The following is an 18854-nucleotide window of genomic DNA, read 5'->3' as shown; positions in this document are numbered from 1 at the left end:
GATTACATGGATAATCAATAAGTGAAAATGGCATATTTGCCTCCCTGCTTTTCAACATTTTCTAGGGAGGACAGCAGACTACAATTCAAAACTAAAGAATTTAAACCTGAGAGATGATAGTTTAAAGGCAATTCTCCTTGGATAGTTTAGCCTTTTGAAGATTTTGGCTTCCTCTTTCTTGTTGTTTCTTGAAAGTGCCAAAATTTGAAAACAACCCAGAGTCTTGCTTCAGATCCAGAACATTTCAAAGAAACAGTACTTTCTATTCTGAAAACTCTGGCTAATCAGGGAACAACAAAAACAACAAAAACTTTGAGTGCTTCAGCGGAAAAGTAGCTTCTCTGTAGTATTTGTCTGGCTCTTAGCCAGGCAACTTCAAAAAGAATGTCTGGCAAAGCCCAGGCCCCTCTGGGTTACTCCAAGTCTCTGTTTAGGACCTATGAGCCTGAAGTCCATCTACATTACATGTCCCAGAGATGTGCCAGTGAAGTGATGCTTAGAGGACCATGTTGGCTGGCTAAAGTTCAGAGACTGTACCAGTGCATGGGCTTCCAGTAATAATGCTAGAAGACAAGAGATCCTCATTTGCTATAGGACTGTGTATGGCAGGTGCTCTCAGTTCATACCCAAATGGAGGTGTGACACATAATAAATAAATTATATAAATGAATGAATTATATATATATATAATAATTATAAATGAATACATTATAAATGAATGAATTATTTACTTGGGAGTTGTTTGGAAAAAAAGGGAATCGATCCAGTGTCTTGTAACCAAAATACTCTCATTAGAAGATGACTTCACTCTCATTGTCCCACAGGAAGAGCCTAGCTAGATTTAGCGATGCAGTGAGGGTGTTTGTAGGAACTTCGTTTTCCCAGGTGGCTAAGTGAGTAAAGACCCTGCCTGCAGTGCAGAAGACACAGATTCAGTCTCTGGATCAGGAAGATTCCCTGGAAGAGGGCATGGCAACCCACTCCAGTATTCTTGCCTGGAGAATCCCATGGACAGAGGAGCCTAGTGAGCTACAGTCCATGGGATTGCAAAGAGTTAGACATGACCAAAGCAATTGAGCATAGCAGATTTGAATTTAAACTCTGGATAAGCCACTTATTAGCTGTGACATCCTGGGCAACAGTGGAAGTGAGTATTATCTAGGTGAGTATTCTGTGTGGGTTGCTTGAAGGATTAAATGGGAAGGTATTTGAGAAAGCACCAAGAATCATTCTTGATTCCATAGACGTTAATATCTCTATCTTTAGTCTATCAGACAAGTTGTCATGTACCTTTACTCTTTTCTTTGATTTGATACATCAAAGCTAGACTTAGGAGATTTATGAAAAATGAATTCATAACAGTTTTGCTCTTTAAGGCCAGGACCGAATGTCTCCTTTTACTATAAGTACATTTGCTTTTGGACACTGGGTTATGTCACAAAATAGTCTGCTTCATTTAATAATGTACTGTTTTAAAGGGAAGGGTAGTCTTGTGAACCTTGGACTTCTACATAGTTCCTTTGCATAATGATAATCTTTAAAAATGAAGCTTACCTGGTTTTAGTGGAGAACCACATTTCCCCTAATTTGCTTTCATACAAAATTTTCTTTAAAAGAAGCATTTGAAAATTTATATTGGGTAAAGTTTGCCACACAAAATTCAGTCTTGATCTGTGAGCCCCCTTGGGTACAATGAGTAGTCACGTTTATGAGAGATTGAACATCTTGGGGTATTAGTGACTCCGACTTGGTGATCTTGCCGGCATCACAGCTTCTACCCCATGGCCTAACCTAGAGCAGCTGACTCCTCTTACGTAGTGTCCCAACTTCTCTAAGCCCTTTCCAGTCTACAAGCTTTGGACTGAGGACTTCTCAGTTTGCCAACTGTGTCTGCTGCCCTAGAATGATATGGAGGGAAACTGCTTCCGGTTAACAGTTACAGTGCGCCAGCCACATCATTGACACAGGAAATCATCAGCCTAGGATTCTGAGCAAACCTAAGAGGGTGGAAGGACTCCTGGTTCTGTTTTCAGATTTCTCCATTGCTCTTGCATGGGCTTCCAAATTCTAACAGTTCAGTTCAAGTGGTAACTACTATGGTTAGGCCAAAAAGAAAGGGGAACTTAATTTGAAAATATAATAACTAGTTCAGTTTGGTTCACTGTACCTGTGTTTCCAAGTGTGCTACTTAATTTTTTTCATCAAAATCTCTTTGTTCCCCAGAATAAGTACAGTCTTATGAATATTACACTAATTATAATACATGAATATTCATACATGACAGTAATTAATATCTTAAATTATTTTTAGAAGAAGCATCCATGCCTCCCCTTTGGGAAAGAACAGCTTTTAGAATGTTTGCTAATTAATAAAAAGCCTATCCTCAAAATCAATGAAATACTCAATTTAATCTAAGAACATTTACATAAAAGGACTGAACTGTGACATTCACTGTGCCTTTAGATTGAAGTTGCTTTAAGGGTGTTTTGAGGAGGGTAAAAAATCTAGATGGAAAAATCCACCTGCTTTCTTTCCAGTCAACGTGCTATGAGCAATATATTAAAAACTTTGGCTTTGTCTTCACAAACCAATTGATTTGAAAATTTGAAAAGTTGATTCTTGTCTTGTGGATTTTCACTAATTTTTTTCTGATAAAACAAAACAAATGTTGTTATACATACTTTAAGAGTGGTTTAAAATAAAAGAGAGGAACTAGTTTGATTGCCTAGATCACATGCCTTTCATAAAATTAAGGTAAAAATATTATCTAATCTTTTAAATCAATGGAGTTTGAAATTACATATTTTTTCTATATAACTAAAAAATATGATTATCTTTTTAAAAGGAAACCATTAGGATTTTGTATAGGTTGAGGCTGTCTTTTGAAAAAAATTAAATAAAAATACATATTCAGTTTGAAAATGTTAAAAATATCTTCAAATTACTTTCAGTAGGAAGTAAGTTGACATTTTCCCCAAATATACTGAAACATCTTGAGGGAAACAATCCCAAAATGTGAAGGAACAGTTACTTTGGAATATGATACCTAAGTTACCAAGATATGAAAGTGATTCTATTTTAATGTATACTTTCACTGTATCTGTGGTACACCCTCCAGAAACAGACTGGATGAGTCTCAGATGGCCGGGAAGACCTTGTTGCCCCTTTAACTCACACTCACATTTAACAGTAAGAAGAATGAATTACTTGACCTCTAGGTGACTTGGGAGTCAACGTCATACCCCTCTCTTGGTTAAGAGGATTTCCTGACACGGGAAAGGCTTTAAGTAGGGGTTCAGAAACATTTTCAGTGACCTGTGGGAAGCAGAGCTGTCATGGAAGGCTTTCCATTACATTCAGAGTAAAATCCAGGAGCCTGAACCAAGCCAGCTGCTGCTCACTCCCAGACTCCTCTCCTCCACCCATCTCTCATGCATTAGCCCTGGGACTCCTTCAATTCCCAGAACACTTCATGCACTTTCCCACCTGAGAGTCCTTGCACATCCTCGTCCCTCTGCCCAAATTGCCCCTTTCCTCCATCTTTCCTTGGCCAACACTTCCTCAGGCTTCTGAGTTCAGCTCCTTTCTCCCTCCAATAAAGTAAGATTACTCTTCTTTTACCTTAAAGCTCCCTGTTCTTTTCCTTCCTATTGTTGAACTTACTTACTGGATTTCCATTCTCCACCAGACTTTGTGCTTCTTACAAGGAAGGATCATGTCTGTTTTGCTTACTAGTGTATACTTAGAGAATTTGAGGAGTGCAAGGAAACTTGTAGGTGCTCCATAGACATGAACAGATAAAATCAAGGCCCAGAAAGGATCTTTCAAATCTATGAATTAAAAGATCTAATCACATTTTCAGGGAATTAACTAATCATCAATGGTTATAATAACACTTATTATATACAATGCTTATAGTCCTCAATTTTTTTTATTCCTTTGACTAATTATTTCAGGCAGTAAATATAGGAAAAAAGGCCTCAATATAAGAAAAAAAATCTTACTAAAAAAGGTTTAAGTTTATAAATCTATGACAAAAATAAATTATATTTATTGATAGTTTATAGTTCAGTAATTTAGAATAACCTCTAGTAATTCAAAAAATAATGTAAACAAACCTAATTACCGATTATAAAAAGACAGTGATTCTTTTGTGACCTTATTTAATTTTTAACACAATAAAATGAGCTCTAAAAAGTACAACAAAAGGAAAAATAAGTCAACAAATGACAAAAATGGAAAAGTATTAATATTCTGATTTTAGTATATGAAAAGTAAATTATATTGACACAAACAAGCTTTCAATAAATTTTAAAAGCTTTCTTCTTCTCCTGTAACTCTCAAACAATAGACAAAAGTTAACTGGTCTAATTCAGAGAACCAATAATAGTTAGCTTTTAAATAGTGTCTTTCATCTCAGATTCTAAATGGATATTCTTCAGAGGCATCTGTCTGCTTCTTCATTGCAAACTGAAAAGCTGACATGGCATTCCATGTTGACTGAATGCATAAATAGATTCATGGACAATAAAAGGTCTCAGCAGGAAAGAAGCCATGATCTCAGTTTCCAGTTCAATACTCTCAATATCAAATTTGTTCACTGACTTCTTCATTTATTCATTAATATTTACTGAGAGTTTGCTACAGGTCTGGCCCTGGGGAAGCCCTTGGCAATACAATAGTGAGCAAAACAGAGACAGTTCCTGCCAACCCTTCCAAAACAAATCTATTGATTTCATCAATATATTTATTTTTATTCAGTCACTTATAAAATTAAATTGTATCTACTCTTTAAAACAGTCTACATGAAGTAAACTAGTTCTCTGTAGTTATTCTAGCTAGCCACTTAAACACAAAGTTATCTTTTCCTTTATCCAGCAGATTTTTCTTATTTACCATATTTATCTACTTTTGATTTTATGTACAGAAATGATAATACATTTAATCAAAGTCTTTGTTTCTTCTTGATTATTTGAGACAGACAGCTCCCAAGCTGGGTCACATACTAACCAATACCAAAGTCCAGCACTTATGGGTTGAGGTTTATTTACCCTTAAAAGAAGACAAACCTCAAAGAGTCCAACAGGCCTTACCTTCCTCCACTGGGACAGTCTGTTCTGAGGCTGGTGATGGGGGTGGAGAAGGAGGCAGATTAGCTGTCTCTTCAGCTGCTAAAGATCAAACAATGGAAAAATGAGATACAACAATTAATCCTACTAGCCCAGTGGACATGTAGGAGTTGTGCCATCTGTAAAAAGGACTCTATGAAATTCAAGGAAAGATTCAATAGTAAGTTGCATTTGACTTATTTTAGCCCCATTCATAAATTTTTGAAAACCTAAAAAAAGAAAAGCACTTAATATTAAAAAAAATCACTCCATAAAAATGGATTAGAGATAACTTCTAAAATTCTATCATTAATTTCATTAATTTTTATCTGCTTTTTCAATTAATAAAATATTTAATTCTGATCCTAATTTACTACATTCACACCCAGCCAGGTAAGCATTTTAGTTTGGATTTGAATTGACTGATTAAAAATGTTAAGAGCTGGAAACTATTGTTTACCTTGATCTGAAAACTAAGCACAGCTATTTTAGGAGATGTATTTTTTAAACAACATTTTGTTTACTGAGTATAATGTCAAATCCATCTTCTGTATGTATTCTCAGAGAAGAAAAATGAAGCTGTCACAGCCTGAGGCAACCGTCAGATAGAAACATGTACTAGTGGGAGCTGAGAAATATTCTGGCCTTGGCACGACACATGAAAGAAGGCCAAAGAGAAATGTTCTAAAAGATGAAATTCATTCACACTTAACTCCGTTTTCCTCTTGAAGACACTTATCTTCTTTATGACCACTCACATGAAGGTAAGGGATTTTAAAAGGAAATATTTATCAGTCAAGGCCAGTGGTAAAATTTATTTTAAATAAGCCTTGTGGGCTTCTAAGGGATATTTTAAAGTTTTTTTTTTTTTTAAGTGAGATTTTTCTTTTAAAAAATAATGAAATTTTGCCACTAACAGGGCATTATATTAAGTGAAGTAAGTCAAACAGAGAAAGACACACAGTGTACATCATTTATATGTGGAATCTAAAAACTACAGAAAACTAGTATCTGTAACAAAAAAGAAGCAGATTCACAGATAGAACAAACTAGTGGCTACCAGTAGGGAGGGAAGAGGGGCAACAAGGGGTAGAGAATGGGAGCTATAAACTACTGGGTGTAAGACAGGCTCAAGGATGTACTGTACAACATGGGGAATATAGCCAGTATTTTGTAATAGCTGTAAATGGAAAATAACTTTCCAACTGTATAAAAATTAAAAAAAATTTTTTAAGTAAGGTTTTCTTTCATTTCAAAGAACAGAAGTAAACCATAGAAAGAAAGCTAAAGTTTTAGATAAGTTTTCCCTCTCTGTTTTAGGTGAAAATAATCCTTGATCATCAAAGAATATTTTATTGAATATAATGAGATTATTTTTAATTATTATTGAGAGGAGAAATTTTTATGGTTTAATTTTCAATAGACAATGCAGTGCTTATCAGAAAATCAAATATTAAAGATGCATAAGACTGAAAGAACAATAGTTATATACTATTTTTAGGCTTTAAAAACCACATCTTTATATGGGTTAGTTATACATACCTGTGAAATAAGCATATGTTGAATTGCAAGAGAATTTCCTTTTCATGTGTCTCTGCATGTATATGCATCTACATCTAGAACCTATCTATCCACTGAGAGTAGGGGCACCAAGCCCTTGGCTGAGAGTCTTTTCCTTGGTAAGCACCATTATATTACCTGTTTGGTCCTGTAGGGCATTCGACCTGCAATGGAGGCAGAGGGCTAATGTGTTGCCCTTAAATGAACAAAGTGAAGACTAGTACCTCATGTGGGATTCAATCATCGTATCCCATATAAGGTACTAGCCACTGATAATTCTAACAATCTCTGGCTATAGGTTTTGGTAGCCTTTTCAGGGAGACCCCAGAGACTGTAGTATAGACAATCATTAACCAAAACCCATAAAGGGAAACAATCATCTGTAATTAAAGCATTAGAACATTTTCCTTAAGAGTGGGGGCCATGACATCAAAGTGCATTGGCTTTATTTTTTCAATAACTATCTCTAGTGGTCTGGAAAAGAAAAATGAAGGGCAATTTAGGGGCAAAGTGTAATTATAAGTTGACTGTCCTAAAGACTACTGAGACACCACAATGAGCCTGTTGGGAAAAGTGAAAATAGGTCCCAGTGCATCCCACCAGAGACGTTTGATGAATGTCACAAGTAGAGATGGAGTACGAGATATGGCCTATCTTTGAATGTGAAGACTTGATCCTGTGACTGAGGTGCAGCAGACACTGCCCCTGACCTGAGACTTTCTCATTTACCTAAAGGCAGAGCAGGAGGTTGATCTTTAGGCTGAGCTTCTTTCTCTTGTTCACCTTTCAGGACTGCTACAGCTTCCGCCGTGACTACTTGAACTATCCTTGCAGACACCTCCTCTGTAATAAATAGTAGCAAAAGAAAATAAAATGAGCCATCGAAAACAGGTGGCAAAGAGGAAAATTAATCAAACAATACAGTCAATTAGAATTGTATTTCAGTCTTTCTCCCTAAAAAGTGCAATAGGATAAGCTGCAGATAAACACTCACACACAAACACATAAACCAAAAAAAAAAAAAAAGAGAGAGAGAGACAGAGAAAGAAAATACAAGGAGCTGGCATTCTGGGAGCTAAGTGAAATGCACATAAAACTAAAGAAAACAACCTGTATGGCAGTTTAAACAAAAATAATAAAAAAAACTGTTTATATAAACAGAAACAATGTATTATTTTATACCCAGTAAAACACTCTTCTATGCTAATCTGAACAAATACCATGATTTAAAATCATAGGAAGATGCTTCAAAATGTGAATTTGTGATTAAATAACACTATCTGGGTTCAGTATTAACAAGAGAGATTAAGAAAAACCTGGGAAGATAAAATTTGAGTGGAATACATGGAAATGATGTATCAGATAGTCCCTTTCTAAAGCGCTGCTCCTTTTCTCAATAGTGGATGGTTTAAAGATCGTTAAGGCCATATAATATATATTCAGCTTAGTCAGTATAATTGTTGTTGTTAGTCACTAAGTCATGTTCAACTCTTTGTGATTCCATGGACTGTAGCCCACCAGGCTCCTCTGTCTATGGAATTTTCCAGGCAAGAATACCAGAGTGGGTTTCCATTTCATTCTCTAGGGGATCTTCCCAACCCAGGGATCAAACCCACATCTCCTGTGTGAGCAGGTGAATTCTTAACTGCTGAGCGACCAGGAAAGCCCTATAGTGGTGCAATAGTTTCATTTTAAAAAGCTAGAGAGGGAGGTTCATCATTAAACTGTGATAGTTTTTGGACTGTCACAGCATCTGCTGAACCATGTCAATGCTAATTTTATATAACCTTCTCAGAAAACATTCAGGAAATGACGATCCATATATCATCAACTAAAAAGGAAAGAAGTCTTTTGAGAATAAAAATATTTTCTAAATTAGAGATAAAATTCTACAGAATTTTTTCATCATATTTATAAAAAAAATCTACCACAAGGAAATTAGTCTACTTTGCACTCATTTTAATTTCAATGATGAAGGATCCTTTTTCTTTACTATCAAAAACAAGTATGGAATAATTACAGTATCAAGTAGCAAAGATACAATTCATCTTTATAAGGATGCTTTAACCTATACAATTTAATTCATAGTATCACACAATTTTAGAGCTAAAAGAACTTTGAGAGAAGTTTGTCTAAATTTTCCCATTTTGCAGATGAGGAGACAAGGGCTGGGTATATTTATGAGATTTGCTCAAGTTCACACCACTGATGGAGGCAAAACATATTAGAACCCAGGTTTTCTAACTATTATGATGTTCTTCCTCTTAAACAGAACAACAGAAGGAATAATAGAAAATAACCAAAAAATTCTTTAGCAATCATGTGTGAATTACTCAAGGAAATATATGAACTCCTTTAAAGGTATGAACCAAGGAAACACACTCTCAGATCTGCTTATCTATTCATGTATCTAATGTACACTATTGCTATTCCTGATTATATTTGGAGACTATGTAACAAATGATTGACCAATATCTATCTATCTAATCATTTATCTACCTACCTATATATCTTGAAGACTATGTTAGAAACTGCAACAGATAATTTACAAGAAGATGAATATTTTATTTCTCAGAGACAGTACTATTTTATTAGCATTTTAGTTCCATTTTAGCTTTTGCAGGTAAATATGTGACAATAACAATCATTAAAGCATTGTAAGGATTAAGCATTGTAATCATAGGAGCACTGTAACTGCTGTGCTATTTGGTGGGGAGGACAGAGGAGGAAGAAGGGCTGCATGTTTTCACAAAGCCAAGCTGCTGGGTGGAAAGGCTACTCTCCCAGAGTGACATTATCAATGGAAAGAATACTGCAAAATGGGCCACAGAAAGTTAAATCCACTTGGAGACACTTCTTTGTTGTCTACACTGTTTAATAATATAACAAAAAGAATTAGTTTATGTTTTGTGAATTGCCACTTACATATATTAACTTTCAATGAAATTCAGACATTTAAAAATCAATAGAGTAATTTTAGCACTTCTAGCATCCAAGTGTTTTATGGAGAACTGAATGCAGTGGAGAGGCGGAACAAGCACTCCAGAAAATGGGATATATATAAAACCAATGCATCCTCTGGATCATTCCTGCATCTCCCTGTTGGCACTATGCACATTATTAGTATCTCCCTATAGCGCTTAGGAAATATATCTTGTGTGAAACTGTGCTGGTACACAAGCCTTATCTCCACTACTATGTAGTTTCCCAAGTCAAGGATTTTCTCTCTGGCATTGTTGCAATTCTCGAGGCTTCTCTCATTGAACTTTATCCAGATTGGACCTTTAACACAATTTTTTGAAAGGATGAAAAATCAACATGAAAAGCTTGTTCATAATATTTACACAAATTCAGAAGTAATCCTGTTACTATATTTACTAACTTAACCCCCCCATTTATATAATTTATTGTATTCTTAAGACTGTGATGCATTCTAGAACAGTATTTCTTAAATGGGGTTCCAAAATTCTTCTGTACTTTCTGAAGAATTTTCCAGGATCTGAGAGTAGTTAAAAAATTAAATTTGTTTAAATTGGGAAGACAGTCCAATAAAAATAATACAAATATCTGCTAATTTATGTGAACAAATTACAAGTGAGCTACATAATTATACCAGTCATTTTGCTTGAGAGTGTATTTACAATAATTCTGACACCATGGAGAATTAGTTTACACATTCTTGGCTAATGAGAACACAGGTGGACTTAATAAAGAATGCATTTACATGAGGTGTAGGTCAAATGACATCTTTAGGCACTGTACAGGCTTTCAAAATATTCTAAACAGAGATAAATAAAGGGAAAATTGAATCATAACTTGTCTCCAATCAGTTTAGACAGGGCCAACTTTAGTAAAATGCACTATATCAGCTGGTACCACATGTTTTATAGTGATAATTTAGTTTTAGCAAAACAATATTAATTTAGATGGAAAGTAGCAGGACATTTGAATTTTATTGGGTTTGCTGTTTCAAAGAACATTAACTTAAATGTGTTTGACTTTCATGGTTAAATAAGTTGATTTTATATTTGTAGGCATTTAATCAAAACTAGTAAAAAAAAGAGTCGCCAGTCCAGGTTCGATGCATGATACTGGATGCTTGGGGCTGGTGCACTGGGACGACCCAGAGGGATGGTATGGGGAGGGAGGAGGGAGGAGGGTTCAGGATGGGGAACACATGTATACCTGTGGCGGATTCATTTTGATATTTGGCAAAACCAATACAATATTGTAAAGTTTAAAAATAAAATAAAATTAAAAAAAAAAGGAAAGTGAAAAAAAAAAAATAATTTGGCCCAATCTTAGAACTGATCTTTTTTTTTTTTTTTTTTACAAAGGAATTTCACAGATTATAAGAAATGCTACTTTAGAATAATCAAATAGGCTGTGTGGGAACCAAGTTCATGACACATTATATTCCATTCTGGGGAAAATAATATTGTTAAAACTTTAAAAATAGAAAATAAGTGTATTTTCTAATATTATTATAATTTGACACTTTATTCAGGAAAACACAAATATAGGGTTGCTCAGGGGTTTCAAATGGTCCAGTCATTTAAAAATCTTTCTCTAAGCAAAGGCTGTAATCAGTGTAGAGATGGCAGCTTTCCCCATGAAGGATGGCCTTTTCCCAATGGAGGCCTAATCAGCAGATCTCCTGAGGGAGCCTTATCGTTATAGCCTGGCTTTGGGAACAGGGGCAAATTTACTCAGGGTTCAGGTAAAGTTCAGGGAAGACTAATGGTAAACATGTCAAACATATACAAAAGATAAAGGAAGACAGTCAAAAAATCAGACCTATAAAAATGATAAGTTACAATGTGTGTGATTATATATATATATATATAAGTATAGCTAGTTATGCAATTATATATATATATATTCATTCTACAAGTACTTATTAAATGCCACCATCCATCCATCCAGCCTTCTATCATATCTTTCTATCTAGAGTATTACCATCTTTTATGGTGTACATTAGACAAAGTCACATGGACTTTAAAGCAGAGATGTGTGGGCATAAACTCCAGCATTGCTACTTTCTAGTTACTTCATCTTTGGAATTTTACTCAAACTCATTGAGTTTCAATTCCTCAACCAAAATAAATGGAAATGATAGTAATACCCATCTCACAGGTTGTTGTGAGGAACTCAAATATACAACAGGCCTGGCACATCAAGAACTCAAATAAAAAGATTTCCCACTAGTTCTTCACCAAGATGTTTTTATTTTCTCTCAGTCATACACTGTTCTGAGTTTTCTACTTTTATATTTCTACTTAAAGAAACAGCAATGGTGATATGCAGTAAGAGTTCCAGCCCAATGAGACTATTTATGTTGAATTATAGGATAGTATGATTACTCTGTGATTACCTATGTTGATGGCCAGTTTTTCTGGTTGTTATTGTTGCTTTCTTTCCCTAGACAAAGCTGGAGGGATGTAACTTATTTATTTTCTGGCTTCATACAAACTTCTTTGGCTGTGTAGGCTCTGGGCTACTACCTGCTCTAGATTCAGCCAGTAAGTCCCAATTATGGAGGGTCTTCTAGACAGTGTTTCTAGAAGCATGATAACCCTTATCTACAGCTGAGGACAATGAGCAACATGAAACATTCTTTTTGTGATGAAAGATTAGACTACATTTTAATTCTTCATTGCTTACTTGTTCTACATTCTTATTCCCTTTCTTACTTTCTAATTTTTTGCTGTTAATTTTTCCTTCCAAACATTATACATATAAAATTTTGAGTAGGATTTAGTCATTCAGACGATTAAAGATGAATACAGATTGTGCATAAATTGATAAAGTACTATTCATTATACTTCACTGAGAGTTAACATGGATCTTGACAAGGCCAAATTTGCCTGTTACTCCAGGTATTTCTTGACTTCCTAGTTTTGCATTCCAGTCCCCTATAATGAAAAGGACATCTTTTCTAGGTGTTAGTTCTAGAAGGTCTTGTAGGTCTTCAACTTTAGCTTCTTCAGCATTACTAGTCGGGGCATAGACTTTGATTACTGTGATATTGAATGGATTGCCTTGGAAACGAACAGAGATCATTCTTTTGTTTTTGAGATTTCTTCCAAGTACTGCATTTCAGACTCTCTGTTGACTATAATGGTTACTCCATTTCTTCTAAGGGATCCTTGCCCATGGTAGTAGATATAATGGTCATCTGAGTTGAATTCACCCATTCTAGCCCATTTTAGTTGCTGATTCCTAAAAGGTCGATGTTTCCTCTTGCCATCTCCTGTTTAACCACTTCCATTTGCCTTGATTCACGGATCTAACATTACAGGCTCCTATGCAGTATTGCTCTTTACAACATCAGACTTTAATTCCATTACCAGTCACAACCACAAATAGGTGTTGCTTTTGCTTTTGCTCTGAAGAAAGGAAATGTTAAAGAATGCTCTAACTACCACACAGTTGTACTCATATCACATGCTAGCAAAGTAATACTCAAAATTCTCCAAGCCAGGCTCAACAGTACATGAACCATGAACTTCCAGATGTTCAAGCTGGATTTAGAAAAGTCAGAGGAACCAGAGATCAAATTACCAACATCCATTGAATCACTGAAAAAGCAAGAGTTTCAGAAAAACATCTACTTCTGCTTTACTGACTATGCCAAAGCCTTTGACTGTGTGGATCACAACAAACTGTGGAAAATTTTGAAAGAGATGGGAATACCAGACCACCTGACAAGCTGCCTGAGAAGTCTGTATCCAGGTCAAGAGGAAACAGTTAGAACTGGACATGGAACAACAGACTGGCTCCAAATTGGGAGAGGAGTACAACAAGACTGTATATTGTCACCCTGCTTATTTAACTTATATGTAGAGTACATCATGAGAAATGCTGGACTGGATGAAGCACAAGCTGAAATAAGATTGTTGGGAGAAATACCAATAACCTCAGATATGCAGATGACACTATACTTATCGCAGAAAGCGAACAACTAAAGAACCTCTTGATGAAAGTGAAAGAGGAAAGTGAAAAAGTTGGCTTAATTCAGAAAACTAAGATCATGGCATCTGGTCCCATCACTTTATGGCAAATAGATGGGGAAACAGTGGAAACACTGACAGACTTTATTTTTGGGGGCTCCAAAATCACTGCAGATGGTGACTGCAGCCATGAAATTAAAAGACACTTTCTCCTTGGAAGAAAAGTTACCACCAACCTAGACAGCATATTCAAAAGCAGAGACATTACTTTGCCAACAAAGGTCTGTCTAGTCAAAGCTATGGTTTTTCCAGTAGTCATGTATGGATGTGAGAGTTGGACTATAAAGAAAGCTGAGAGTCGAAGAATTGATGCTTTTGAACTGTGGTGTTGGAGAAGACTCTTGGAGAGTCCCTTGGACAGCAAGGAGATTCAACCAGTCCATCCTAAAGGAAACTGGTCCTGAATATTCATTGGAAGGACTGATGTTGAAGCTGAAACTCCAATACTTTGGCCACCTGATGTGAAGAACTAACTCATTAGAAAAGACCCTGATGCTAGGAAAGATTGAAGGTAGGAGGAGAAGGGGATGACAGAGGATGACATGGTTGGAAGGCATCAATGACTCAATGGACATGAGTTTGGGTAAACTCCAGGAGCTGGTGATGAACAGGGAGGCCTGGATTGCTGTAGTCCATGTGGTTGCAAAGAGTCGGACACAACTGAGCAACTGAACTGAACTGAACTTGCAGCTCAAAACATACTACATCTTACTGTAATCTGAAATTCTGAAAGGATCAGTTATGTTTCTTTTGAACATCTAAAATTTTCAGAAGTGGACATTTTTAGTCTATGTTAGAAATTATCTTAAGGACGTTGTGTAATATGCATTTTATTCTTTATTTTGTTAATGTCAGGGATTTCGAATTTCAGTGAAAACTTTACAAACAGTATTTGAATATTAACTTGGTATAATTTTACCAGCAGTGTCATTATGTTTTTATAACTAATACAAAAATAGCTCATGATATGGCCATAAAGTCTTGTCATGCCTAAGCAAAATGAATGGATAACTTGGAACTGATCTGATAAATGATCTGTCTAAAAATCAGCTAGACTGAAAACATTAAAAAACAACTTCTTTAAATCAATTTTATAACCTTTAAATAATGTTATTGCTTATGAAAAGTGAAAGTGAAGTCTCTGAGTCATGTCCAACTCTTTGAGACCCCATGGACTTTAGCCTATTATGCTCCTCCATCCATGGGATTTTCCAGGCAGGAGTACTGGAGTGGGTGCCATTGCTTATAGGCTTATATAAAATAAAGGATTTAAAGATTAAAACCCAGGAAATACAGCAACAGGTGACACTGTATCATCAATATAGAGATAAACAGCTACAAGTAAAAAAGTGAAGTCTGTCTTGTAAACATATTCTGAATAACAGACATGGGGTTGGTATTCACAAGAGGATCAAAGCAGTCCTCAGGAGACTGAACTGAATTCTGGAAAGCCTGTTTATTTTTGTTATTGGGTAAATCTATTGGTGGAAGCATATAGCATCAATAGAAGTAAATAGGTATAAGAAACTGAGACATACTCTCATCCACAGAAACCTACTTGATAATACCTTGGAGACATGATGCTAAGCTATTTACATTCTCCTACATAATGAATAAACATCATATTGCAATACAAGGTTATTAAACAAGTTGCTACACGAGGCACTTCTATTTCCTGTCAATATTATATATTCCACAAAGTAACGTATTTTCCAAGTTGGAAAACTTGCAAAATCATGGATAAAGGCAATTTACTGTCTCCTTAGAATATCATTTTGATTTATATCAGTGTAGTACAGATATTTTATATCATAGTAGATTCTGGTGTCAGAAAATCTGAAATCAAACCCTGTCTTTAGCTCTTACTAACTGCAAGTAAATACTCTCTCTAAGCTTCAGTTTCCCCATCTAAAAAGGGGAACTGAAGTGATATTCATCTTTTGGTATGTTGGGACAACTAAATGAAATATATATATATATATATACACACACACACATACATATGTATAAAGTGCTTATTTAAATATATATTACTATTTTAATCTCATTCACAGTTTTGTTATCATCAAGTCTACTATCATCATTTGACTGACAAAATGTAGGTAAAGAACGACGGTTTCTGTCATACATTAGGATAATTCTGTCATTCTTCCCAGTGAGTATCTTCTTGCTTGAATTTTGGGTCATTGTCTAACAGACTGTATCAGGCTCCTGCCAGTTATTCTTGAAACTAAAACGATAAGGTAAACTTTACTCTATCCTTACACCATGTTGCTATTGTTTAGTTGCTAAGTCGTGTTCAACTATTCTGTGACAAGGCTCCTCTGCCCATGGGATTTCCCAGGCAAGAATACTGGGGTGGGTTGCCATTTCCTTCTCCAGGGGATATTCCCAACCCAGGGGTATTCAGCACTTACAGTCGGTTTGCAGTCCTCCAGTTTTTTCCATGATGCTGATTCATGCTACACCACTATGCACTTCTGGTCACATTATTTTATCACGTCGAATTCTGTTGCCAGTGTCAGGCCCTGTTTTTAGCACCTATTTTTGGTTTAGTTATTTTGTTATATTAATCTATCTATATTGTTTGTTTGATTTATAAACAATGGAGCTGAAACTTTCTCAGTGGCCCTGACAATTCCAACCTGGTTCAAGCAACATATGACATTGTTGGTATACAAAGAAGTCTGATGTGTACCTTTTGGGTTTTCATCACAACCAGCTGAGATGACTTGAATATGTAAAGGCTCACTGATTACACTGTGAACAAAAAAAATCCAAGCAAGTTGGCATATGCCTGAGAATATATTTTTGTTGATTTCTTTCAGGTAAAGAGAAAAGTAAGAGATGTTGACAATAAATTCAACCATATGGAATATAAAAGCCATAAAGTGTTTTTGCTTTTAAGAATAATAAGTATAATAGTGCTATATTGAAAGAAATGACAAGTAAGCCTACCGTACACTTGTGAAAGAAGGAAAACAAAACAATTTTAGACAGAATGCTCCTGTCAAGAAAAGGTTTTTCTCAGTGGGGTAGAGAATGGTTGCCTAGGAAACTGAAGCTAATTGCTGCTGCTGATGGAAACTAGTCAACAAGGAAAGCACTGTGTTTGAAGCACTCGGCTAAACAAATACCCTAGATAAATTCATAAAAACAGGGAAAGAAGGAAAGTTCCTTGCCTCTGCTCCAGCTTAATTTGGAGACTGAATGGTCTCTCTGAAGCTGTTACCCGTGATCAACTGTTGATGAAGGAAATTAAAAGAGCAGATTGGTTTTTGTTGTGGTGGTGGTTTTGTTTGTTTCTCTGGCACCTTAGTACTTATTAAGGAGGCCAGCATTGGCATATCCCTTCCTAATCAGATTCTCACTGATCTCAAAGGGTCACCCTAGCCACCTGGCCAACACAACAGCTGTAGATCTCTGCGTACCAGCTTTTTCTTTCAAAGATGAATTCCAAAGATTTACTGACTAAAACAAGGATAAATTTATGAGGGAAAACACCTTTACAGTAATGTTAGTCTATGGAGATAAATGTATTTAAGATGAGGAATCATGACTGCACAAAGTTCATTCTGAAGGGTACTTAAATTTAAGCTATATTGTACCCACTCCAGATGATGTAACTATACTTAGTCATTACCACGGCTATGAAGATGAGTAAGACATGGTGTTCCTATATTTAAATTGTACTGGGAAGTGGGACAATCTCATTGAAGAACATGGTTTTTTGTTTGTTTGTTTGTTTTTTTAAGATTTTCCTAGTAAGGGCCACAGATGTTGGCTGATCTGTACATTCACAGTCACTCACATGGTCCTCTTCTGAAAGGCATTTGCAACCACTTGGGCTAGGATTAGGAGTACAGTGTATGACTATAGGAGAATTTTCCCTCTTTTTCTTTTTTCCCTATTCCAACCGATGTGCTTAAATCCATAATCTTGTTTAGATGGCCAATTTAATCTACTCAAATGAAGTTCTTAGAACTTGGATAGAATTGGCCTAATGTTTAATTTACTCAAAGGGAAAGACTTTGTAAATTAAGATGGTTATCAGTAGAAGGATATTGCAAGTTAAGAACAACATATATGGAATCAAAAGTAATTAGAAAGGCAAAGCACCAATCAAAAACAGTACCTACTGGAAAATTTCACTTCTAGTTTTAAGGGTACAGCAGAAGAAATAAAGCAAGCAAATATGGCTTAGTTTTATAATTATATGTTCTAATTAAAGGTTTGTGCTGTTGGTGGTATTGGAGGATCTAAATGTAGTAATATGTGCATATTTGTAGTGTTGTTTGCATTTCATATAGTAAACACTTACTAATTATATCAGCTTTCAATATTTTATTGATTCTAAATTAATTTGGGAAAGAAATGTCTTGGGGAATATGGCTCTCTGAAAATTTCTAACTGCTTAATATCAATAAATTGAGTACAATAATTAAGGCACTGAGGGAACTGATAAAATGCTTTTAGAGCCTTGTAATGCTCAGGTTTTGCATTTTGTCAAAACCATTACAATCGTACTACTCCTTGTAGACTTGAGATAAATTGGATTACTGTCTGTATTGTCTTGAGCATATCACACAAAGGAATGTAGCAGGAGACATTATTAATAACATTAATGAAGAGATGAAATACCAATACAACTAAGAGAGATTGAAAAAATTCACCCTTAGAGTAACTGCATGATAAACAATGTAAAATGTACTGTGCGTGCGGAACAGCACTTGCACACATGCCTGTGTGTGTGTGTGTGTGAAGCTATGCGTGTGCCAGCATTCATGCACATAAAGGGCCATCTGTGTCTTCAAAGTTTTATCTGGTTTTGGTACCTCAAAAGACTTGGGCACCAGCACGAGTCTAAGATTCATATGGGGAAATTATTGTTTCTACAGTTGCAAAACCAGGAATGTCTGAGACAGGGAACACAATGAAAAAATGGAAAAACATTCTCGATTCCAAAAAAGAAAAAAATCATTGAGCAAAGTTTTAAAGTGTAAGTGCTCTATATATCAGGAAGAGTCTTTACCAGTTACTTCTATAAACTGAAAGATTTCATCTAGGGAAAAACTGTTACAATAAAAAGGTAAAAATCATCAGCTTAGCTACATTTTGTTGGCTCCATCTCATCCCCAAAGTGATAATTTGAAATCTGTGGAGGCCTGTGACC

General features: G+C 35.5%; 1 protein-coding gene across 44 annotated transcripts in view; it reads right to left on the bottom strand.

Moving 5' to 3' along the window:
- MAP2 (microtubule associated protein 2) overlaps positions 1-18854 on the bottom strand; it is a 298686-nt gene that overhangs the window by 45645 nt on the left and 234187 nt on the right. For 37 of the 44 annotated variants that reach the window (XM_010802225.4, XM_024998329.2, XM_024998302.2 and 34 more), the window contains 2 exons: positions 7398-7511; positions 5094-5171 (listed from right to left, as the gene is read on the bottom strand). In XM_010802225.4, coding sequence (XP_010800527.1) covers positions 5094-5171; positions 7398-7511 — 192 coding nt within the window. The remainder of the gene's footprint in view (positions 1-5093; positions 5172-7397; positions 7512-18854) is intronic. The other 7 variants (XM_024998347.2, XM_059891435.1, XM_059891431.1 and 4 more) reach the window with 1 other exon arrangement.

The sequence above is a fragment of the Bos taurus genome, chromosome 2, assembly GCF_002263795.3.
Source record: "Bos taurus isolate L1 Dominette 01449 registration number 42190680 breed Hereford chromosome 2, ARS-UCD2.0, whole genome shotgun sequence".
Taxonomy (NCBI): domain Eukaryota; kingdom Metazoa; phylum Chordata; class Mammalia; order Artiodactyla; family Bovidae; genus Bos; species Bos taurus.
This window is presented reverse-complemented; position numbering and strand designations above follow the sequence as displayed.